This window comes from Hipposideros armiger, unplaced genomic scaffold, assembly GCF_001890085.2.
Source record: "Hipposideros armiger isolate ML-2016 unplaced genomic scaffold, ASM189008v1 scaffold_128, whole genome shotgun sequence".
Taxonomy (NCBI): domain Eukaryota; kingdom Metazoa; phylum Chordata; class Mammalia; order Chiroptera; family Hipposideridae; genus Hipposideros; species Hipposideros armiger.
The window spans coordinates 2,294,214-2,320,288 of NW_017731478.1; the positions used below are offsets into that span (position 1 = coordinate 2,294,214).

Below are 26,075 nucleotides of genomic sequence, written 5' to 3' on the forward strand. Positions count from 1 at the left end.
TACTAGAAAATTGAAAAGTATACATTTGTCTTGCATTATATCTCTATGGGACAGCATTGTTCTATGGTAGAAAAGCATAGTAGTGTCAACAAAGGTAATGATATAATTTGAGACTCGCGGCTCTTATACACCACTCGCTGGAGGTGGTAATTGTGCAGTTTGCCCATAGCTTCATTGGCCCACTTATAAAAAGAGGCTCCAGGCTTGGGAAATCCCCTGATGGTGTCGTGTTCATCAGATGCTTAGAGGGTGACTTCCAGTTACTTGATGCTCTGGTTTGAAATAGCAGTAGTGCATCATTTTATGGATTCTTGTTTTGATGTTGACTCAGTTCAGAACTTTTTAGAATTCTTACTGTGTACCAGATACTTTTTTAGATCTTTTGGATCAAAGACAAACCTTATCCCTGACCATGAGGCGCTTAGTCATAGCATGATGTGCAAATAAGACAGGAGTGAGTGTGATTCATCGCTCAGTAATAGAAGTCTGCACTGGGGCTAGAGCAGTGCAGAGGAAGAAGAGATAGGACAGGAAATGCAGTCAGAAGAGACCCTGTGAGGAGGTGTGCGTCTGCTTGTCTTTTAGAGTCATTTCTGTGTCCCTTGGATGCTCTTACACATGAGAATGTGCTGCTTAGGGGCTTTGGGTGTAGAAGCAGCCTGTTCAGCTCAGTTCAGCGAGGATATGAGATGTGCTGAAGTTGGTCCCAGGCAGGCCTATCAGCTTATTGATCAGGCCTTGATAGTCTTAAGTGAAGTTACAACCTTCCTTGTTTTACTCAGGAATTGAAGAAAACATGTAAGTGCTCTTCAGTTTTGTTTTCTTCAGTCTTCTCTGTATGTACAGAAATCTGAATGTGAACAAAACTGAAAAGGAAAAAAAATCGAACAACTTGCCTTTCTTTAGTGGAAATACAAGTCCATTTGGAAAGCTCCCAGAGTGTTGTGTAAGTGTTTTCAGTGGCTGAAGCAGACAGGCTCAGGTTACACTGTGTATCTCGTATGTTGGGGGTGGGGGACAGCAAGTGACACAGCATACGACAGACACTTACATAACCATGACTTCAGGGGATAGGATCAAGCTGTGAATGAGCCTCCCAAACTCGGGAATATGGTATTAGAACACAGCCTTTGAATTTTTCTCTCAAACTTGACTTGAAAATCAGCTTCAGAAACATCTTTCTCTTAAACTAGACTGATTTTCCATTCCTCTGACTTTTCATTCCCCTTCTCTGTTATTAAGTTCATGGACATTTAACATTTTAGGATTAAAAGGGAGCTCAGAAGTCTCAAAGTGCGGCTATCTACAGGTAAGTCACTTAACCTGTCGGCTGCTGGGTTTCCTCAGGGTCACCCTTGGGGGCCAGCAGAAACCTGGGTTTCCAGATGTCCAGTCTACCATAGCTCACGACCTGTTCCTTGAGGCCAGTGTGAAACTCCCTCTCCTGGCAGATTAAATTCATTGCGAAGTCTTCAAGTCTGCCTCCCAACAAAATTTCCAGATGTAGTAAATAAAGGAGTATGTTCATTTTGCTGAAGGGCCGAAATGGGCCATCAAGAGATTGAGGTGAAGTGTGGAGATGTGATTTGCCTTGGATGACACAATGCCACTTGGGAGAGAGAGTGCCAGGAGATGCGGAGCTTGTGAGAAGCTGATCTTATCAGATTTGGGTTCTGTCTTCACGGATGGCAGGCAGAGTGCTCTGATTCTGGCAACGTTAGAGCCACAGTCGCTTTCCTTTCACTTTTGGATCCTTTCCCTTCCACTTGAGTTTGGATTTGACATCCAAAACAGTGGAACCACAAAAGGACGGAGTTAGAAATGGAACTTAAGTAATCAGTACCTTCAGGTTATAGACGAGAATGTCAGGGTTTTGGAAAGGGGTTAAATACTTCCTTAAGGTCATCTGGCTGGGGCAGAATCCTGGTATTCGTTTCCAATCCTCTTTTTATACATTTGTTGTTTTTTAATTATTCAGTACAGTTGACATTCAATGTTTTATATTAGTTAAAAATATGGAACGCTTCACAAATTTGCGTGTCATCCTTGCGCAGGGACCATGTTAATCCTTCTATCGTTCCAATTTTAGTGTATGTGCCATATACTATACATTTGTTTTTAAATTTTAAGCCACATTTTTAAATGGGTAAACTAAAAAACAAACACTAGATAAAAGCTTGAGAAATCAAAGAATTATGAAGAATATCATTTTTTTTATTTGAACATAATTTATACCATGCTTTTTTTGGGGGGAACTGCTTGTTTTGAAGAACCTCTTATTTCCTTAAGTTGCTTAAACTTTTTTTAAGGTTATGAAGGGTGAAGGAGAAAATGTGGTTTGGATTTTACTAAAATATCTTATATTAAAACTTTTTATGGAAAATTTCAAACATACCCCAAAGTAGAGAAAATAGTACCATTACCTAACTTGGACAGTTATGAACCCCTCATCAGCCTTCTTACGTAAATTTTAGTATGTTGTAATTAAACTTCTGTTTTTTAAACATATTTTACTCCTGCCAGTAAAATGTCTTTTTACTTTTAAGAAACTATAGTACTTTTATTTATTTTTCATACAATTATGCTTTTTGTGGTATGAAGTATTTCTATCAGGTGCTTATCCTAAAAGTTTCTTTGAGCAGTTTACTTAGTCCAGATGATTCCAAAACTCTAAGGCAAGTTTTCATCTCTTGACTACTGTAGTAGGTAAGGTCAGCTAGCTGCTGTAACAAACCCCACTAATTTCACTGACTTACAGATGTAAGTTTATTTTCAGTTACGGAAAAGTACAGGGTAAGGCAATGGAGAAAAGGGATTCAGGCGTCTTCCATGTTCTGATCCCACTGTCCTCAATCCATGCTTTTGAGGTTGCCCAGCTCATTCATCAGGCCATTGGAAGGGCCTGGAGCATGGGAGATATTTGTGGGCTAGGCCTAAAGTGGCACTCATCCCACATGCTCCTCTCATTCCTTTGGCTAGAACTCAGTCATGTGGTCACAATGAGCCGCAAAGTCAGCTGGGAAATATTGCTGTTACCTTGGGAAGAAAATAGGCTTGGTGAACACCTACCCACCGCACATGCATACCCACTTCTCCTACTGGCCTTGACGTGCTGCATTTATAATCCTGTGTAGAAAGCAGTCCAGTAGCGTCTGCTTCCTAACTCCCTGGTTGAAGCCATTTTATTGTGGCCCAAAAATCATTTAGATTTTTTTTCCTGCTTATAAAATTATACCTGTTCATTAAATAAAATTTGAGAAACCCAAGAAAACAAAGAAGATATAAAAACTACCAATAATCCCAGCACATGGAGATAATGATCATTAATTCTGTGTTACATTTGCTTCCAATTTAAGAATTTTTAACCACTTAGAAAAATCAATAAAATTTCACTAATTCTTATTTTGTGCTGGCTTGCAAACTCCAAAACTCATGGGGTGGGGGTGGGGGGAAAACAACAACACTAATAAGAACAATCTGGTAATTTTGCCTTTTCTCCACAAAGATATGCTATTGCAGAGGTTTTGAGGTTTTGCACTTCTCGCATTTTTGAAATGAACTTCCTATACATGGTAATCCTCACTCCTCTTAGTACAGTAAATATCAAGGCTGGTGAAGTTAGCCATATATTAGAGTGGCAAGGCAGAGGTAACGTTTTAAGTTTATGATTTACTTTCTACTCGGTTTTCAGAATTCTTAAATATAGCTTAATTTTCCAGGAGAAAATACTAAGAAAAGGTGTTTGAAACTGAACCTGAATAAAAACTTGTAAATTTGAAATATATAAAAATACATTCCTGGTGGTGAGCTGAATTCTTAGGTAGATGTGCTTTTCTCTGCTTGCCCGCGTTGCTTGTGTCGGTCCGCAGTGGAGAGAGAGGCTGCTGACCTTAGACGGGAAGATCATTTTTGGGTTGAAGGTGCATTGCTTGAGCCCTCAGCTCCAGATTCAGGGACACGGAACCTTCTGGTTTTTCTTTAAAGTGCTGAGGCTGCATCCTAGAGGCAGACCAGTATCAGAATTCCTGTTTGTGAGGTCATCCTCATGACCTCACAGCCAGGGTTGATCAAAATGTTTGCCCCGCTTCCGGCAAGATATGAGCTGAGGCCTGGCCTGATTCTACAGACACCATGAGGTAGCGGTTTGTCCCATTATTCCTCGATTTGTGTTGACTTTTCTGCAACTTCTGTAGATAAAAAGTAAAGACACTGATCTTAGATCCTCTGTATTTTACTGAAAAAGATTGTGTAGTGACAAGAAAATCACTGATTTAAAATATCCTCTGGCAGGACATTTAAAAATAAAACTCCGTAGTAGAGCAGAAGTATTTTACTGCATGAATGGGAATGTGGTTAACCATTTGCTGTGGCAGTAGCATGGCTATTGCCAATATCCACTGGCTTTATTTGCTATCAAATTTGCTATCAGTTTAACTGTTCCCTGCAAATAAACGTAACATTTTTGTTCTGTGAAAATATATATACAGCACCAAGCAAGTAACAATTTGAAATGATTAGATTTGGTTATCAGTGTTATTAATTATTTGTGACCCAGAGGCCTAAATTCAGATGCGTCACAATTGAGTTGTCACTTAATTTTAAATATAGTGCTTTGCTCCTTGTACCTGTTTTAGTTGGAGTTGGAAGAAAAAGTGTTGGTTCACACAAATATCTAGAAATCTAGTCTCTGAAGGTTAATACACAATTTTTTTTTTAGATGTTTATTGGGGAATTGGGGGGATGGGAGCAGCGCTGGGGAATTGGGGGAAGGAGAACAGACAAGTTGCTGTCGTTTTGTTGTTCTTCAGTCTAGTTGTGGAGGACGTGGCTTCACTGGCCCAAGTTGGCACCATCATTGCGCTCTTCCCGGTCGAGGCAGATCAGTCACCGGCTTCTGGACGGCCGCTCACTGCGGCTGCTGGCCGCTCACGCTGGCTGCTGGCTACACACGGTAGCCCATGGCAACCCACTGCCACAGGGGCTGCAGCCTATGCTGTCGCCGGCGACTCACGGCAGCCCAGCTCCAGGTTAAGCTGTTGTTCGAGGGCAGTGTCACTGGCCCTCATATGTGGGATCCGAACCGGGGTCCTCTGGCGTCCCAAGCCAGTTCCCAACCATCGCGCCACTCGGCCGGCCCCACAATTTTCTTAAGAATTGACTTCCTATTAAAAAACAAACTTCAGAAACCTGTGTTCCTGTATGCTGGATGCAAGCACTTGATAAATTATCTATTCCTGTTTTTTATTTAAGTAGATATTGGACCCTTCTTCTAAGTTTGATTCTGTGAGTTTGAGACATTTGTGCCCCCCCCCCCCCCCCGCTCCAAACAGTTTTTGTTTTGTTACCTCTTTCCCCCATGAAGCATGTCAGTATCAGAGACTAAACATCCCGTTTTTGGGAGTAGACTGTTCATTTTAAAGCATTTTTCTGTGTGTTCCCCATTTTTCCCTCTGTAACAGTCTGTCCCTATTTTCTTAAACATGTAAGACTAGACTCTTAAAACATATACTTTCTTTTGAGATGATGAGACCTTTATGGATTTACTAGATGTGTTCCCTTTCAGATGTGCCTCTTTAAACTGGGATGTCTATAAAACAGCTTTTTAGAAATGAACCATCCTGTACACATAGGTTGAGAAGTGAATTTGCCAACTTAAGTTTAGGTACAGGATGATATTTAACTACTTTAGATCACTTTTTATTATTAAAAACAATTCTGTGCTTTCAGCATGTATTTTTTTTTTTTAAAGATTTTATTGGGGAATTGGGTGAAGGGAACAGACAAGTTGCTGTCCTTTTGTTCTTCAGTCTAGTTGTGGAGGATGTCACTTCACTGGCCTATGTTGGTATTGTGATCGTTGCGCTCACAAAAAAACACCTAACAATGTTAGGTGGGGCAGATCGGTTGCCGGCCAGTGGACGGCCGCTCATGTCAGCTCACGCCAGCTGCTGGCCACTCATGCTGGCTGGCGGCCACTCACGGTAGCTTACAGCAGCTCACTGCAGCCCCCACTGCAGCCTATACCGTTGCCGGTGACTCACGGCAGCCCAGCTCCGGGTCGAGCTGTTGTTCACCATCTTAGCTGTAGAGGGCAGTGTCACTGGCCCTCATGTGGGATCTGAACCGGCGGTCTTGCTGCTCAAAGCTCACACTCCCAAGCCAACTCTTAACCAACAAGCCACTCGGGTGGCCCTCAGCATGTATTCTTATACAGGGAGAATAGAACTGAATCTTGAACTTTTGGATTCTTATTGTCCTTGCAAGATCTCTTTCCTGGAAGGGTTATTGAGATGGGGTCTGAATGGCAGTGGGTGTTAGCAGAAGGAGGCAATCCCAGAGGCATCTGGAACTGACATTCTGATAATTTCCCGGAGTAGCTGCAACTGGAACTGCTCTTTGTGCCGTGCATAAAGTGTTAGAAGGCCCTAACTTCACCTCCAAACTTGGGGATTCATTGTTAGGTGTTTTTTTGTGTTTTTCTTCAAGGTCCTGCTACCTAACTCATTGTTTTTTAGTACAAGTACATTTTTTCTTTATCTAGATGTTTTTAATATTCTTACATTTATGAGATATATTATAGATGATATATTAATATGTATCACCTGTTTATCACCCGTTCAGAAGTGAATTGTTAAGTTCTAGAGATAAAAACATTTTATAGGGGTTTCTTGGGTTGAAAAAAATATTAGAACTATGGCATCAGTCAATGGTGTAAATAAAGGATTCTGGGGGGGATAGTGTATAGTATATATTGCAATCATATAGTTTGGAAAGTGAGATTATAAAGCAATGTGAGTGACTTATTAAAAGGAGTAAGTGCAGTAAACATGTTCTGTATTTTGAGAAGCTATAGTCTTTTTTTTTTTTTTTTTAGAAGTTCAGGTTTTATTCTTATTTTAAATTTTATTAAATTTATTGGGATGAGAGAAGGCTATAGTCTTGAACTATACCCCCAACCTCTGAAAATTTGTTTAGGATGGAAGACTGATTTTTATGTGATTTCCTGTTCAAATAACGTATAGTGAGAGAGGTTATATCTGAGAGGAAAGTGGGGTGCTTGGATTCTTAGAAATAATAGCTAATATTTGTGATGCTTACTATGTACTAGCATTGTTCTAAATACCAGATGCTGGTGTTTCCTAACATTTGACGTGCTAGACAAATAAGCACCAAACCTTGACTTCCTAGAGAGTAGAACACATTTTTTTATTGAGTGGAAGGCGAATAGTCCTATTTTCTGGAATCCTAACTTTGAGTAAAGCTGACATTCTCAAGACATATAAAGGACACTTCTTTTTTTGGAAATACCAAAGAGGATAGGTCTTCTAAGGTTATTTGCTTCTCTGAAATAAATATCTTGCCCTTTTAAATTTGTTATTTAGATCAGATCTCAGAGTTAAATCACAAACTAGGATATTCATCTAGTTCAAAATTTTTGCTTATTTCAAGCCTGGCTTATTTTTCTCTTAAAATAAACTGGAAAGTTACACAGAAAACACCCCCCCAAAAAACTTCCTCTGGTGTTGATGTTTAGCAACAAAGCTTCCTGTTTTCAGGTGGAAACGTAAACCTTTTCATGAGAAGGAAGAGTCAGAAGGGATTGTCAGCTGAGTCGTCTACGTCCTGGATCCCTTCTCCTGGGTACATAGTTGGTGCTTGGAAGTCGATTGCTCTCCCTCCCTCTCCCATCTGAGAATGTACAAGCAAAATAGTAGCTATTTTTGACTGTTCAGAAGTGAGTTAAGTTCTAGAGATAAACATTTTACAAGTGGTTCTTGGCTTCAACTATGGCATCAATCAAGGGTGTAAATAAATAAAGGATTCTGGGGGAGAGTGTGTAGTATATGTTACAATCTTGTAGTTTGGAAAGTGAGATTATAAAGTAATGTGACTGACTCTTAAAACAAATGAAAAAGTACACTAGACCGTAAGTCCTTTCATCTAGGGAGGTGGGTTCATTTATTACCATCATGCACCATTAATAACTTTTGGAACTCTTGGAATTACCCTGTGTGCCTTGGATACATTTTTGGTGTGTTCAGCAGTTGTGCATCATTATATTTTTGAGGGTTTTTTTATTCAAATTTTGGAAACAGCTCAATAGCATTTAAGAGCCAAGTCCAATGAAGAGCATTGAGAGATTGACATCGTCACTGCCGTCTTGAGTCACCAAAAAAGCACAACTTATAAACCGTCTCTGAAATTATTTCTGCAATAAAAGGGGAGTTAAGACTGTTTTGACCAGAGCCAACTGAGTGGCTCAGTTGGTTAAGAGCTCGCTCAAAAGTGTGAGCTCTGAGCAACAGGGTCACCGGTTCGATTCCCTGCCCAGGCTGAGCTGCCAACAGCTGCCAACAGGTGGCAGGATGACTCAGCTAAAAAAAAAAAAAAAAAAAGACTGTTTTGACCAAAGCAGTATTATTCAAACAAACTTATAATTTCCTTAGCTGATCACCCGGAAGGACACTGCATTTGGCAAGTAGATCACCCCTGGACGGAGGAGGTTCTAGAACAGTGCTGTACAATAGAACTTTCTACGATGGTGCAGATTGTTCTGTATGTTGCACTGTTAGCTACTGAGCACTTCAAATGTGCCTGGTGTGACTGAAGAACTGAATTTTAAATTTTATTTCATTTTAAAAGAACTTCAAGTTAAGTTTAAACAGCGGGTGTGGCTGCTGGTTACCATATTGGAGAGTGCACATTTAGAATATTTAGCTTTCAGCCTGACCTACAGACTGGAGTGAGCAGTTTATGGTACGATAACCAAAAGGGATCAAGGCAAAGTAGGTTGTGGAATATCCAGTCCCCCACCCCTCTCCCTGTGCTCAGAGGAGTTGAAAAGTCTGGAGTTCTACATTGTGTTCAGTGGTATCTAATCTTTATAGCCTCTCCTGGTTGATCCTTGCTCAGGTGTTATCTGAAGGTCTTAGATGAGAACCTGCCTTTGTGTTCGCAGTTTAGTCATCAACTTTAGATGTTCATGGCTCTTCTTTCCTGAAATTTAAGACCTGCCCTGGCAGCCCCCATCTGTTACCTGTACCCATGGTTGGAGTGAATGAAGACTCAGATGCCACTGGGAAAAGGGCTGCCAACCCTTGGTTTAAATCTTTGCTTGATAATGGTGGCTAGGTTAAGATAACTGAAGTGAACAAATGAAAGAAGCACAGGGCTTGAGGGGAAACTCTAGACATCTTTCATTTTGAACCCTGAAGTAAAGGAGGCTTTTCATTTGAGTTGTAAGGCAAATAAAAACCGATCACAGCAAATTTCCCAGATTGATCTCTAAGGCTCTTTAGAGTCTGTTTTCAATTTACTTATCTAACTTGATTTCTTACAAGAATCTTCTGATGTTAGCCAAACTGAGCTTCTCACTGTCTTATTCACATGCTTTATACATTTCTTCCTTTTTCCTTTGTCTCCTTCTCTGGGTTTTTTTCTCTCACTGCCTTTTTAGCAATCGTGACTGCCAACACCTGTGCAGGGCTAGAACTTTCCTTTGAGCCCTGCTCAAACACCGCCGTGCCAGTGAAGCCTTTTCTTTCTGCCCTAGTCCACTCTTCCTACCCATCTTCTAAAACACTTCAGGATTGCCGCATGGTTTCGTATTTCTCATTAGTTGCATTGTATTCTTAGTTATTTTTCACATATGTGAGTCTTCCCTCTCCAACTACATTATAAGTTTCTCAAGCTTAGGCCAGTGTTGTATGTTTTTCTGTCGCCTATGGCAAGCACCAAGTATAACTTTAAAATACTGGATATGCCCCAACTAGTTAGTAGCGTCATTTAAAAATTGAGACTATTTTTTCATACTCATTTTATGTAATGAGCATTGTTTGGAAAGTACTGTCGGGGATGACAGTCACTAAAATCCAGTTTCTCCCCTCAGGGCGTTTATAGCCTGGCGCAGGCTATAGGCGACACACACAGCTCAGTGTGCTAGGTGCTAAGAAAGAGATAGCGACTCAGTACTCAGGAAACTGGAGGGTGGACACACATTTTCATTGGTGAGGATTGGAGAGGTTTTGTGGGCTGCACGAGTGCCTGACTTGCCCTTGAGACGGGTTGCGGCAGACAAAGTTGGCCTTGAAAAGGCTAAGTGAACACCTCAAATAAAGGCATAGAGGCGTGAAAGCACCAAGGCTTCTGCAGTGGTGTTTGGGAAGTGGGTCGTGTGGGTGATTTGTGTGCATCTAATTGAGAAAATGGACTTTAAGTAATTTTTTTTGATGAAATGTTGAGCAGTGGTTCTTAAAACTTTATCATCAGAACCACTAGAAGGGCTGAAAATACAAGTTGGGCCAGACCTTGTTTCCTAGGTTTGGGGAGGGGCCCTGGTAATGTGCGTTTCTACAATAATAAGTTGCCGGTGATGATGCTGAGTTTGCTGTGCATTTTGAGAGCCACTGATGGAGAGAGAGCACCAGTTCATCGCCGCCTTAGAGAAATGCCTGTTTTACATCTGTAAATGCCCAATGCTAATGTGTAATTGTGTTCTTGTTGCTTTACCAGCATGCACCTGGTCTTCCCATAGATTGTAAGTTCAGGCTTCTTGTATCACTCAACCCCAAGCATGGGGGCTTTAAACCTTTGTGACTCAAAACATAAAGCAAACATGAATAGAGCAGCAGTTCTCAAACTTTTTCCCTCAGGACCCCTTTACAACCTTAAAAATTATTGAGATCTCCAAAGAACTTTTGTTTATATAGGTTTTATCTGTTGATATTTATCATGTTAGAAATTAAAACAAAATATTTAAAAATATTAATTTGTTAGCAACAGTAATAAACCCATTATGTATTACATAAATTTTTAATGAAGAATTACTATTTTCCAAAATTTAATGAGGAGATGGCATTGTTTTACATTTTTGCAAATCTCTGTAGTGTCTGACTTAATAGAAGACAAACTTAATAGAAGACAACTGGCTCTGCATTTAATCTGTAGTGATACGTTGTGTTGGTTGATGTACATGAAGAAAATTGGCCTTATACACTGATGTATAGGAAAGAAAAGCGTGTTTTAAGAGCGTTTTCAGATGATTATGGATTTTCTTCTTTAATACTACTACAAAAACTTGATAGGTTGTAGTTTCCTAAAGGTGGAACCTGAAATGATGTGAATGAACTTTTATTATTACATAAAAATCTAATTTGTGCTTTGAATGAATATTTTACCCATGCATGATTTTGTAACATTATACATTGTTGGTTGGAAAATATTGAATCACCGAGTTATGAGATCTTCAAATATTGGCACATTGTCATTATACAATATCAAAAAATTATTTTTGTTAATACCATCGATTTCATCACAACAGGCTTTAGTATTGGGAAGCTGTCAAGCTCACAGTGGAGAATATGTTTTCTAAAATTCTAAGTTTCTCTTGAAAGCTTAAATTTTATCATTGTCAACAAATAGTTGTTTTCCATGAAGTCACAGGGTCACATATTTCATTTTCAAGAAAATGTCTGCCAAATACCCACCTCTTTCAAGTAAAAAATGGTGTTCCATCAACAGCGGCTAGTCGAGCTTGTGCCTCGTTGCACATGTGCTGTTCTTTGAGACACTCCTGTACAGCGATGCTTCACATGTACTTCCCATTTTGTTACACAGTGTATTAAAAAAGCATGTATTCAAGGGCTGAAGTTTAGTAAAATTATTCACTCTTCTTCTTCTTCAAGTGCTTTATCACATTCCTAATGTGAAAGTGGCTGCCCCAACTCCCACAGGCCCTGGTAGCAAACACAGAAAAGGGTAGTACTGTTTGTCCCATTGCCTTGATGCAATGCCTTTAGTTTTTACCCACTGTTGCTTTTGTGCCATCAGTGCAAACTTCAAATAGCAGAAAAGGGCAAATACATTTTAGGATTAACGTGAGAATAATTTGACCTCCAAGAGGGTCTTGGAGGTGCCCAGGAGTGCATGGACTGCACTCTGAGAACCACTGTATTGTGCTAATGAGAGTCAGGTTGGCAGGATGGCATCTCTGTGTCACTCCTACCTTAGAGATCTTATCCTCAGCTTTGTAAGCCCAGAAACTCATTTTTTTATCCATTTGCTCAGAGATCCTCTTGAATTATACTAACAAGTTTAGAGATTGTAGTTTATAAAATATAACTGTATTTACAATGAGAGAAATGCCAGAAGACGCCGACCCCTTTGGTCACTATTGGAAACCCAAACCGTAGTCTGAGCTAGAGTTTTGGAGCCTTGTCTTGAATGTCCTTAATGCCGGTTTCCATCCAGCTCTGCAGTCTTTACTCACCCGATTCCCTAACACGGTGTACCTGCTTTATACACCCACTTTATTTTCTAGGGAGCCCTTTTCCAGTGTCACTGAAATAGATGTTTTCTTTTTAACTCCCTTTTTCTAACTTCTTGGGCCATAGTCCTGTTTAATTTGGCAAGACAGGATCACCTTCATTTTGGTGTTTTCATGTTTAAAAATGTTCAACTATACACATGGAATGTGTGTGTGTATGTATGTATCTGCAATTTTACAAGGTACCCAGGAGACTCGTATGTACATAATGAACAATAAAATGAATTCCCATCTACACCTCACCCAACTCAAGAAATTGAACATTATGCTGTATTTCAATGTTATTTTTGTAACCAATTATTACAAAACATAGCATAATTTTTTGTTTATTAGATTTCAGGTTCACTGTGTTTAGGTTTTCTTCATATACTTTATTTTTAGTATGCAGCCTCTTAATTACAATGTAAGACAGATTATTTTATTTTATTTTTTATTTTTATTTTTTCAAGACAGATAATTTTATAGTTAACCATTCATCCCTGTACTGCTGGGCATCTCTGCTAATTGAGCCCAGTTCTTTTTTAAAAAATTTTTTTTATTGGGAACTGGGGGAGGGGAACAGCGTTGGGGAATTGGGGGAAGGGGAACAGACAAGTTGCTGTCCTTTTGTTCTTCAGTCTAGTTGTGGAGGACGTGGCTTCACTGGCCCATGTTGGTATTGTGATCATTGTGCTCTTCCCAGGTGAGGCAGATCGGTTGCCGGCCATTGGACAGTTGCTCACGGCGGCTCTTGGCAGCTCACACTGGCCACTGGCCACTCACGGTAGCTTATGGCAGCTCATTGCAGCTTACATCGTTGCTGGCGACTCATGGCAGCCCAGCTCCAGGCCAAGCTGTTGTTCACCATCTTAGCCGTGGAGGGTGCAGCGTCACTGGCCCATGTGAAATCCGAACTGGGGCCCTGCTGCTCAGAGCTGGCGTCCCAAGCCAACTCTTAACCAATGCGCCACTCAGCCTGCCCGAAGCCTGTTTCTTAGGCCAAAGCTTTTAGATGGTCAGATTTTTGTGAGCTTAGGATATCGAGCTGCAAGGTTTGAAACTGGCTGAGGCTTGCCTCATTGCTTACTGTGGTGGTTTTCAAAATTCTCTGTAGGGAGGAGTGCTTGACCTGAGCCCAAGAAGTCACTGTTTTGACTGAATGAAATACTTTAAGGGAGTGCTTCATCTTTTCTTATTACCATAATAGTGTTGCCTGGGCTATTGTGCCTCCATTGTCTGTTCTGTTCTTATCTGCCTGACCCATGTCACTTTATGATGTTGGACTGAGGTGAAGAGTAGCCAAGTTATAACAAGGCCCCACAGTAATTTCTGAGCTTAGCCTGTCCCCACCCTCCTCAAATTTTTTTGACATTAAACAGCCTTTCTCAGCTGAGTCTAGAGGGGACTCAGCCAATTCCCTTACATCTGTCTGAGCAAGTAATCCTGCTTGCAGCTTACAGGCTGTGCATGGTGAGTGCCTGACAGTGAAGCAAGTGGTTTCAGATCTGACTCTGAATTAGAACTGTCTGACCCAGCACAGACTCCCACCCCTGCTACCAGCGTCACGGCAGCGATGACGGTGATGATAGTAAGGGGCCTGGGAGTTTTGTATTAATACTTGGGATTGGCAACCATTGTCTTCAAATAAACAGCAGTTCTTTCTTTGTTAGTCAGAATCCTCCTCCAAGCCACAGAATTGACCTTCTTTTTGTATTTGACAGATTATTTCATTTATTTCTTTTAAAATTTTGTTCAATTACAGTTGACATTCAATATTATATTAGTTTCAGGTGTACAGCATAATAGTTGGGCATTTCTATAACTTATGAGGTGATGCCCCAATAAGTCTAGTACCCACCTGGCACCACACATAAGTTATTACAGTATTATTGACTATATTCCCTATGCTGTACTTTGCATCCCCATGATTATTTTGTAACTACCAATTTCTACTTCTTAATCCCTTCACTTTTTTCATCTAGCCCCCAACCTCTCTCCTATCTGGTAACCATCAGTTTGTTCCCCATATCTATGAGTTTGTTTATTTATGTATTTAGATTCCACATATAAGTGAAGTCATATGGTACTTGTGTCTCTCTGTCTGACTTATTTCACTTAGCATAATACCCCCTAGGTCTATCCATGTTGTTGGAAATAGTAAGATTTCATTCTTTCTTTATGGCTAATATTCCATGGTATATATATGTACCACATTTTCTTGATCCAGTTGTCTATTAATGGATATTTAGGTTACTTCCATACCTTGGCTATTGTAAACAATGCTGCAGTGAACATAGGGGTGCAAATATCTTTTTGAATTAGTGCTTTGGATTTCTTTGGCTAAATACCCAGAAATGGAATTGCTGGGTCTTAACGTAGTTGTATTTTTAATTTTTTGAGGAACCTCCATACTGTTTTCCATAGTGGCTACATCAATCTGCAATTCCACCAACAGTGCACAAGGGTTCCCTTTTCTCCACAAGGGTTCCCTTTTCTCCACATTTCCTCACCAATGCTTGTTTGTTGATTTATTGATGATGGCCATTCTGACAGGTATGAGGTGGTATCTCATTTTGGTTTTAATTTGCATTTCTCTGATGATTGGTAACTTGAACATCTTTTCATATATCTGTTGGCCATCTGTATGTCCTCTTTGAAAAGAGACCTCTTTTATTCAGGTCGTTTGCCCATTTTTTAATTGGATTGTTTGTTTTTTTTGGTGTTGTGTGAATTCTTTATAAATTTTGGATAGTAACCCCCTTATCATTGTATCATTGGTGAATGTCTTCTCCAATGTCAGTAAGTTATCTTCGTTTTGGTGATGGTTTCCTTTGCTGTGCAAAAACCTTTTAGTTTGATGTAGTCCTATTTGTTTATTTTTTCTTTTGTTTCCCTTCCCCAAAGAGATATATCAAAAAAATATTACTAAGAGCAATGTCAGAGAGTTTAGAGCCTGTGTTTTCTTCTAGGAGTTTTATGGTTTCAGGTCTTTCATTTAAGTCTTTAATCCATTTTGAGTATATTCTTGTATAGGGTATGAAAAGGTGGTCTAGTTTTATTTTTTTGCATGTGTCTGTCCAGTTTTCCCAGCACCATTTATTGAAGAGACTGTGTACCCCATTGTATATTCTTGACTCCTTTGTCATAGATTAATTGGCCATATAGGCATTGGATTATTTCTGGGTGCTCTCTTCTCTTCTATTGATCAATGTGTCTGTTTTTATGCCAGTACCATGCCTTTTCAATTACTGTAGCCTTGTAGCATAGATTGATATCAGGTACACACAGTTTACCTTTGACTTTTTAAAAAACACTATGTACCATTTGGGACCCTCTTAAGAACCATGGGGATTCTGGAGAGTGAGCCTAATGAGGCAACTGTCCTGCTTTGATTTCCGTTCAGTGTGATTATCTTTGAACAGAAAAACTTACATGGTTTTAGTATTCGTTTCCTAGGGCTGCTGTAACAAATTATCACAAACTGGGTGGCTTAAAAACAACAGAAATGTGTTGTCTCCTGCCTCTGTCCTAGCTTCCAGTGGCTGCCAGTCGTCCTTGGCTTATAGACATCACTGCAATCTCTGCCTCCATCTCACATGGCTTTTTCCTCTGTCTCCTCGTCCAATAAGGACACTTGTCATTGCAATTAGGGCCCACCAAGGTAATCCATGATGATCTCATCTCAGGTTCCCTAACTGAATTACATCTGCAATGACCGTTTTTCCAAATAAGGTCACATTCACAGGTTCCAGGCGGATATATCTTTTGAGGAGGCCACCTTTCAACCACCTACAGGGCCCATAGCCAGCTCCTCTATGAACCCTGGTCAGAGCATTTGCCGATGGTTGGCACTGCTTATGAGAGAGCGAGGGTCCGTTCAAGCTGTGCCAGCACAGAAAAATGCAAATGCAATCATTTGAGAGTTTATAAACAGCAGCATTTTCTCTTTGAATTGTTCTGTTTTTAGGTATTATGTCTAGAAATGTTATCCCATATTCCAAAATCCAAGGTCTTCTTCCTCTCTTAAAGAGAATATGACAAGATACTATTTTGCCTGAGTTCGAGAGTTGTAGTTTCATACATGGTCTTGAATAAGTCAGAAGTTTACTGTGTTTCTGTAGACAGATCAAAGATAATTTTCCTTCAGCATTTTCCAGATGTGGCTTTTTCTCAGAGTTTGAACCCTTCTCTGTTTTAACCTGTACATGGTTTTATATTGAGTATTGCATAATTCTGTAGATTTAAAAAGATACACAGTTAAAACAGGCTTATGGTCATAAAATTTATGCATTGGAGAAGCAAATGAAGTAAAAGCTGGAAGCTCCCGGTCCTCTCCCCCCATTAAGTTTGGTGCACAGTTTCCTGAATCCTCTTCTGTGGATTGTGTGTTTGTAGACACTGAGCTGGTGTTATTAGATACTATAAAGAAAAGTGAATATATTGCTAATGTTAGCTAGTTGTTTTCAGTATAGTAAATTGCTTTTAAATCCGTTTGAGCAGCATTTCCTGTTTTTAATATCTACAGTTTCCTAGGATCCTAAATTCAGGTGGAGATGGTTTATTATCATATCTAAGGAAAAGTTTAGGCTGTGAAAGCCGCTTTAATAATGACTTGTTTCTTCCTTCTTTCTCCTGTAGATTCTAAACTCTTTTTATATTCTTCTCTTTGCAGATTTAGCCCCCAGACTGACTTCACTATAGAAACACCCACAGTTGTACCAATGGTTGGGAGAAGATAGTGACAACAGGGAAAGGCAAAGCCACTCTGCACTCTACGGACAATGAGCACGCTGAAGCCAAGCGGGCTGAAGGTCCCCACCAAGATCCTGAAGCCAGGAAGCACAGCCTTGAGGCCACCTGCTGCTGGTAATTCTTCGTGTTCTCCTTTCCAGCACATACATTACAAGCCTACACGAAGACCTCAATTTGGAAATTTTAAAAAGACAATTGTATAAAACTTCATATTCTTGAACATATTTGGAAAAGTTTTAATTAAGAGAACAGAATGTTATGTCTAAACGTCTTAATCAGTGAAGACTTTACTTTGTTGTTGTTTAGGTTTATGTATTTAATTTAGTTGATTCAGTGTTAGGTGCTAAAATAGTTGTCAAGTAAAGTAACTTCAGTATTTGACCCTTAACAATGTTAAGGTTTTTCTTTAGTTTTTTCTCCCCGTGTGTCTTCTGAACTCATCCGGACCTTTCTTCTTGGGGTTTAGGGATATGCAGAGAAAACAAAGACTAGTCTGGTTTAAAAGATGTAATGACACTAATTGACTTAAAGTTGGCGATTGGCATCAAGGGACCAGGCAGTACAACGGCTCAAGTCTGGCTCCTGAGGAAACCTTCCCATTTTATAGATGAATCCATGCCCTTGATTATTGTCAGCAGCCTATTCCTCATCTGTTCTCCATCTCGAGCTCCACCATTTCAGTTTACATCCCATAATGACTACCTTAAGTTTTTAGTAAGAGACAGGAGAGAGGACATCTAATGCTTGCTTTTATGGTCTTTTAATGTAATTTATATATACTAGTAAACATCTTACGTTATCAGTTGTTCCAGACAGGTGCCCACTGTAATATATTCAGTCCAACAGTATTTTTTAAAGTCTTCCATAAAGATACTCATTGGTCTTCCATGAGCGTGGGGGTTTGTGTGTGTGTGTGTGTGTGTGTGTGTGTGTGTGTGTGTGTGTGTGTGTGTGTGTGTTTGTTTTTCATGGCTGTATTCCACCACATATTTAGAACATTGCCTGGCACATAACAGGAGCTCAGTAAATATTTGTTGATTGAATGGAGATCCCAAGTTATTTACATTGTATGTATCAGGATAATACCTGGTTCTTATCAGAGAGACCATAAAGCATCTTAGATGAGAGGAAAGCTTCATTGATAAAGCAAAGGACTGTGAAGAAATAGATTTGTTTCAGGGCTGTTGAACTTTGAGGAAAGCAGTCAAAATTGATGTTCCCTATTCTCCTTCCTTCAAAATCCTTCCTCTTTTTAAGATCTCTTCAAATGCCAGCCTTTCCCCGAAGCCTTCTACTGTTGTACTCAGTTGTGTTTTAGAATTGTCTTTTTCACTTCTAGCATTTTTTAGGCACACCCCTTACCATATAAAGTCCTTGAGTCCAGGGGTCATGAGCAATTCAACTAGATTTCCACAACAGTACTTGGTACACTCTAGATTTTTTTTTTAAGAGCAAAGCAGCTTATTAATACTAAAACTTATATGCTTAAAAGTAAATGATTGCCAAGGAATTTGAGACACTTTTATGAAGGTTGTTTTTAGAAATTCATGCTTACAGCACCTGGAAAGAGGAGTTATTGATGCACGAAGCTAAAACCGACTCTGAACCAACTGGGCCGGCGCCTGTCTTGGGCAGATTATTATCTTTTCTGTCTGAGTGCATCTTCTCTTCTAAAACAAATAAACAAACAAACCCTTCATAAATAAAAACTGGGGGGTAAAGAGATGTTTAGCACCCACTCTCGGCCAGCCAGACCACATTGCTCCCCAACCTTTGCATGTCTGATTCCTATTCATCAGGCCTCAGGCCAGATGTCACCTATTCCAGGAGGCCTTCCCTGACTGCTCTGCCCAAAGGCGCTGTCTCCTCCACAGCACCTAGGCTACCTGAAATTACCTGTTGTGTCTCTGTACTTACTACCTGTCTCCTCGCTTCTAGACTCTGAGCTCTACGAGGGCATGGACTGTGCTGTCTTGCTTTGTCCCCTAGCAAAGAACAATGCCTGGGACTAGTCGCAGAGTGGCAGCATCTCAAAAAACATGGGCAGCATGAATAAATACATGATCTCGTTTAATCCTCATTTAAAATTCCCTCAAGACAGATATTACTTTCCCTTTACAGATGAAGAAATTGAAACTCAGAGAGGCTAATACCCTAAGATCACAGTATGCCTAGTAAAATCATGAAGTGATTTAGAATGTGGGCTTTCTTTGCCAATTCATACCAAATATTTAAAAAATGCTTGCTGAGTGAATGCATGAATGCATTTCCAGTATAAATATCACATTTCTGGCAAAATTGAGCTTCGGTTAGATTGCACAGTCACCTTGCCTTAGCAGGGAGTTTGGCCAGGTGCTGCCTTTCCCCCTTGCTGTGATTTCCATCTCTGCTAGCAAAGGAATAGGGTTTATTAGGTAGTCGTGGAATAATGATGATAGAGCCTGCAACACTGAACCCCACCTTCAGCCGGATTGCGACTCTGGTTAAATGGTCCTAGTCTTGTCAGCTCTCATTGACGCCTCAGATGTGGGACCGAGCCCATCTCAGTGGATCTGAATGGGCATTTGCTCGTGATGTATGGGGAGGAGGGTGGAGTAGAGAGTGAGATCAACCTATGTTATGACCTCTGGGAAAAGGACTGATTTTTTTTCTTGTTTTGACTTCTTCCATCTTAATTGCAAGTAAGGATGAAATCTTCCTTGCCCACTGACTTCCCGCAGCACTGAAAACGGTAGTGATAGATCAAGTAGTACTTTTTGCCTTTTTGCTAAAAAAAAGAAGAAGGAAAAACACCTCTAGAAGAGCTGTGGCTACTGTTGCTCTTGGCTTTCTCTGGTTTATTTTCTTTTAAGTTAGGAGTTGTCTGCTTGAATATGAAATGGAATCCTTTCTGACCCCTTTCTTCTGTTTTCAGTTGCAGCTCCAGTAGAAAAAACAATATCCAGTGAAAAAGCATCAAGCGCTCCAACCTCTGAGACACAAGAGGAGATTGTGGATGACTTTCGAGTTGGGGAGCGAGTTTGGGTGAACGGAAATAAGCCTGGATTTATCCAGTTTCTGGGAGAAACCCAGTTTGCACCAGGCCAGTGGGCTGGAATTGTTTTAGATGAACCCATAGGAAAGAATGATGGGTCAGTGGCAGGAGTTCGGTATTTCCAATGTGAACCTTTAAAGGGCATATTCACCCGACCTTCAAAGTTGGCGAGGAAGGTGCAGGCTGAAGATGAAGCTAACGGCCTGCAGACGACTCCCGCTTCCAGAGCGACTTCGCCTCTGTCCCCTTCTGCAGCCAGCATGGCGGCGTCCTCCCCAGCCATCCCCTCAACTGTTCCTCAGAAATCGTCCCAGCCACCAGCCAAGGAAGCTTCAGCTACGCCGCCGATCAGCAACCTTACAAAAACTGCCAGTGAATCCATCTCCAACCTTTCAGAGGCTGGCTCCATCAAGAAAGGAGAAAGAGAGCTCAAACTTGGAGACCGAGTATTGGTGAGCCCAGAAACCATCTAAGGTCATTGTGTTGAACTGAGATGTAATTATGACGAGTGGGTGACAGACATACAGGCTCAGAGTCCGTTCTGGAGGGATGACCACTCCTCCTTTCATAAAGAAATGAATCAGCTTTTCTGGTTGTTTTGTTTATGTGTAAACATGCAACGAATTAGAAACTGGCCATGTAGTTTGAGCATAGGATGAGCATAGGTTTGTAATGATTAATTCTAGTTCTCTCTACCAGTTTAGCCAAAAGAATATTGAGTTTCATAACTTGTAAATATTAAGGTAACTTGACAAAACAGCCTCAGCAGCGGACTTAGATGTCTTTGTAAGGGCTTTCCCCCTCCCCCCCCAAGGATGTAGAAGAAGCTCTTCCTTCCTACCAACCACAGAGGAAACAATCAATTAAAATGCTAGTCAAACATTTAGCTTGGCTGCTAAAACAGACAAAATGACAAGGCCAGGTTGGTCTAACGCATAACAAAAGGCTTCCATGAGGACATCATGATTAAAGTGGGCCTGAAGAAGAGTAGGAGTTGGCCAGGCAGGAGGGAGTAGTGGTGAGAGGGGACATCCTGTGACAGGAAAGGGCAAGCTCCCTGAGATGGGAAGGGGCTGGCAGGCGCACCAGGGAGAGGGGAGAGGCCGTGTCCCCTCCCAGGTGCAGTGAGGTGAGCACCGTGGTAGGAGATGAGACTCGTTAACTAGGTGGGGCCTGCAGGCACTGGTAACATGGGGCCTGCAGGCATCGCCTTCCGGGTTTTGATTCCAACCTTACATTCTCATTACATGAGAATGATGAGTGATGTGATTAGATTTGTAGTTTGGAAAGATCCTTCTGGCTTGCTTTATAAATAATGGAGGTGGATGAGAACGGATTCGGGTGGTCCTTCTTTGAAGAACTTGGGTGTTGAAGGAGGGTAGAGCCGCCAGGCTGCTGCCAGAAGAGTGGTGGGCCTAGGGAAGGTTTTGCTTATTTCATTTTTTCAAAGATGGCAGAGTCCAGCGTGTTAATATGCTGACCACAATGATCCAGAAGAACAGTTCAAGTTACAGGAGCGAGAGGTGCTCAGTGATGGAATGAGCTTCCTGGGGAGGTGGGAGGAAGAGGCCCCCTGAGCACACACACGGATTGACTGGCCTTTGACTGAGAGGGGTCTTGCTCCGTTTTTATAGGAAGGAAGGAGACCCTGCAGATGCAGGTTGGTTTGTGGAGGTTTGAATGGCATATTTCTAGGGAAATTTTGATTTCATGTTCAAAACTAGCATACAGTATTTTATTTGAATCTATGCGAGCCTGAAATCTTACAAATGTGTTATTGGAGGTGATAAAATTATTTACTGCTTTTGGCTAGTATTTCTAGGAGAAATTACAGGCGTACCTTAGAATCACAGTATTTTAGAGCTGGAAAGGATCTTTTGAGATCCCCACATGCCTCTTTTTGCCTAGAATCCTGAAGCCCAGAGAACTGTGACTTGTCTTCAGGTCATATAGCTGTGTGATGTATGTACTCAGGTGTCACTATGTCCTGTTGTTCCCAGTGCCTATGTTTGTCTACTTTAGCACACTGCTCTGTTTAATAGAAATCTTTGATTTAGCAATATAAAAACATTATTACTTTAAAGTTAATTCATTAAGGAAATTCTATTTAGACATCTAAAATGTTTGATTTGGAATTTTCCTAATTAAAGAAAAATTCAGTTGATGAACAAAATCCGAACGGAACTAAGATTATTCCATCACTGTTATGTGCGGACAGGTGTAGGGTTTTCCCGGTCTCACTCAGCGCCCTTGTGGTTCCTGCCATGGTGAACTTGCACCCAGAGGCCAGGCGTTCAGCCTGCCTTCTTCATATACCTCACCCTGTGTAACGTCAGTTTCTCCTCTCCCTGCAGGAAGAGCAGGCAAGGGGATGTCAGCATTAGCTGTGATATTTAGCCAGATGACCTCTGTAAGGCCCAAAGATGAGTGGTCTTGAAATGTGACTGTATCAGACACTCGTATCCTGAGGAAGGAAGTCAGGGCCTGGAGAAGCCTCCTGTCACCTCTCCCCACACCTTATGCTCGTAGTCAGTGGGGTGACCGAGTACAGTGAGTTGTGCCGGCTTTGGTAAAATTGGGAGACTCGAGGAGGATCAGTCAGAGCTGCTTATAGTAACCCACCCGCGACCTCCCCATCTCTCTCTGGCCTCTTTGTGTTTCTGTTTGTCCTCATGAATATGTTCCACGGATCTTAGTAGTTGAAGATTGCTGTAGTCTGTCCTGGGAGATGAGCTTCTTTGGGGCAATGCTGCGGTTCACTTGACTCTGAGACATACCTCCTTCCAGACCGGGGATCCCTGGGGTAACTGATGACTCTGGTTTTGAGATGGTCTCGCTGCATTTTTGGATATATTTGCTATTTCAAGGATGTGACGTCAGGTCCTAGCGAAACTTGACTGACTCCCAGCTGTTGTCTTTCAACATGGTTGTCTCCATGTCTGGGACTGTGTGTTCTTTGCTGGATTCTTAGCTTATGACCATATATATGAGAAGGAGATTTCAGACTCTTTTTTGTAAGTGACAAGTTTTATCTTTCTATGAGCTGCTCCCAGAGTTCTTACACTAGAATCTTACTGTGTAAATCTATAGGTCTTTTGGATGCTGTGAAAGGGGGGAAAAAATCTTCCAGACAATTAAAAATTATATTTATTTATAAGGTTTATTTTGCATGTGTTTGAACCTTAAATAACTTGCAGCTCATTCAGTATGTACTTTTTTGTGTGTGTTTTCTTTTGTTCAACATTATGTTTGTGAGATTCCTCTGTAACATGTAAATTAAAAACATACACAATGGGGTCATGTTTATATACCATTTCACAATACTCTTTGGGTAGATTTGGGGGCATTTCTGTGCTAGAAAATGCAACTATTTATTTAAAATAATAAGCTGCTGTTTGGTACCACACTGTTTGGAAGTCCTGCACCTATTTTTTTTTTTTTTAAGATTTTTATTGGGGAATTGGGGGGATGGGAACAGTGCTGGGGAATTGGGGGAAGGGGAACAGACAAGTTGCTGTCGTTTTGTTCTTCAGTCTAGTTGTGGAGGACATCGCTTCACTGGCCCAAGTTGGCACCATCATTGCGCTCTTCCCAGGCGAGGCACATCAGTCGCCGGCCTCTGGACGGCCGCTCACTGCGGCTGCTGGCCGCTCACGCTGGCTGCTGGTTACACACGGCAGCCCATGGCAACCCACTGCCACAGGGGCTGCAGCCTACGCCGTCGCCGGCAACCCACGGCAGCCCAGCTCCAGGTTGAGTTGTTGTTCAGCATCTTAGCTGTGGAGGGCAGCGTCACCAGCCCTCATATGTGGGACCCGAACCGGGGCCCTCTGGCGTCCCAAGCCAGTTCTTAACCATCACGCCACTCGGCCGGCCCTGCACCTATTTTAATCACAGACATTTAGATGGCTCCCATATTTTCCCCTAGAAGTGAAATTTCTGAGTCAAAGAATATGTAAACATATAAAATTGTAGTAGTTATTGCCAAATTATAATCCAAAAAGCCTTTGCCATATTATGTTCTCACAGTGTACAGTATGTTCTTTCTAATAATTTGATTGCCTCTCTTTTTCTCAATCTTTTTACCAGTGACTTAGAATCCCCATATCTACGAGTCTGGTTATGACGTCACACTTACATTGGACATTTGTTTATCATCTACCTGGGGTGGGGGTGGGCTCTTGCTGGGCTGCGGGTCATGCTCTAAGGCAGCTGTTCTCTACCCTGGCCTCTCTCTCCTCACCTTGATTGCTGGTACAGTAGTTGCTAAGAGAAGGCGCTGTCATGTGTGGCCCAGAGTTGAGGAGACGCCAGATGTTCACATTACGTTAAAAACTCTTTCTGGAGACTTTGGCTGACTTGAGACCTTTTCCAGCACGATAGATTTTACTTAGCCTGATTCTTTTGCAGCCAGGATTGCTGCAGATTTGAATTATTTTTTCTGATTTTAGTTTTGATTTTTCTTATTTTCAGTTTCCAGAAGCCTTCGGTCTTACTCCCCGTAGCCTCGTAGGATTGCTGGGAGGGAGATGCAGAGAACCTCACACTAGTGATGGAAGCGGGGTGTGGCAACTTGCTCCCCCATCTGTGCACAGCCGGGCTCAGTGGAGTGAAACCTTAGCAGCTCCTAGTTGATGTCAGGGCTCCTCTTCCTGCTCATTTGTTTCAGGGGTGAGACGGTGGCATAGTCAGTGTGCTTTTCTCACTTGTACTTTTGAGGCCTGGGAATGTATAACATCATCCATCCGCCCATCAGATTTCAGGTCTTTGGTTTCACTACCCCTCCTCCTCTCCCAGTCCTGTTGTTCTGCGCTGCGTGAATTAGGCATCATCACCTCTACCTGGGCTTCCAGGCTGCTGTCTATGCCACTAGCCTCGTCTCTCCTCAGTTCTGTTCTTCACACAGTTCCACAGAGATGCACTGGAAATGTAGATCTGATGATGCTGTCCTCTGCGTGGAACCCCGAGTGTGCCCTGTGTGCCTGCACCAGTGGGTTTGTTTTTACGTGGCTCACAGAGTTTTCTACAGGGCCCGGTGACTGGACACTGGCTGATTAGTGTAAAGTTAGGGTTCTTTTCGCAAACCTAAGCCAGGACCTTAACCCCAAAGGCATCCAAGCTGGTATCTCTACAGCCTTGAGAACTTTGTGTAGGCCCCTGGGGCTGACAGTTTCTGGGCTGAGGAAGCAGCTTGCTCTGTCCTGCTCTGGGACTCAGGGAGGGAAAAGTTTGACACCTGCCCAGGCTTCAGTCTAACGCTGAAATGCCTGTTACTGGATCACATCTTCTAATTTCTAATACTGCTTTCATGAATTCTTTAAGCATAATTACAAAAACGCCTTAAGCCTGAAACCGTTTGTGGCTTATGATTTTATATAGATTAGAAAAGCAAACTTTGCTAATATCATTGTGGTCAAGTGGGTCGCTTTTTGATCTTACTAGTGTCATATAAGGGACTGACACAGGTGATTAGGTAGTCTGTACTTTATCAACCCCAAGGCTAGTAGGGGTAGATTCTGTTTTGTTTTCTATCAAATATTTAAATAATTAAAAAATATTTTAAAAAAAGAAATACTTGTGGAACCCTGGAAATATATTTGCTTAAACTGCCCACTTTGAAAACCACAACTATAGAATATACTGAGTTTTGTTTGCTTTTTTGTTTCGTTGGTGTTTTCAGGAGTATGGGCACAGAATGTTTTGAATACAGGTGGATAGAGGTAGAAAAAGGTAGAACTCTCCTTTGCAGCTTCTCAGGGATTGATATTAGATTTGTTTGACTTCTTCCTACTCCCCAGATAACCCCTTCCAGGAGACATTTATTTCATATGCACACACAATATGGTTAAATTACATTTTGGCTCACTTCTTTAGGTATTACTCTAGAACAGCGGTTCTCAACCTGTGGGTCGCGACCCCTTTGGGGGTCGAACGACCCTTTCACAGGGGTCGCCTAAGACCATCGGAAAACAAAAAGATATTTAC

At 41.4% G+C, this 26,075-nt stretch overlaps 1 protein-coding gene across 15 annotated transcripts in view; it reads left to right on the top strand.

Annotated features, from left to right (window-relative positions):
• The window catches only part of CLIP1 (CAP-Gly domain containing linker protein 1), a 113,181-nt gene that overhangs the window by 14,803 nt on the left and 72,303 nt on the right, over positions 1-26,075 (top strand). For 14 of the 15 annotated variants that reach the window (XM_019648913.1, XM_019648912.1, XM_019648898.1 and 11 more), the window contains 2 exons: positions 16,977-17,170; positions 19,971-20,542. In XM_019648913.1, coding sequence (XP_019504458.1) covers positions 17,086-17,170; positions 19,971-20,542 — 657 coding nt within the window. In that variant the 5' untranslated portion in view covers positions 16,977-17,085. Of the gene's footprint in view, positions 1-1,061; positions 1,310-16,976; positions 17,171-19,970; positions 20,543-26,075 lie in introns of those variants that run through there. The other variant, XM_019648900.1, reaches the window with a different exon arrangement.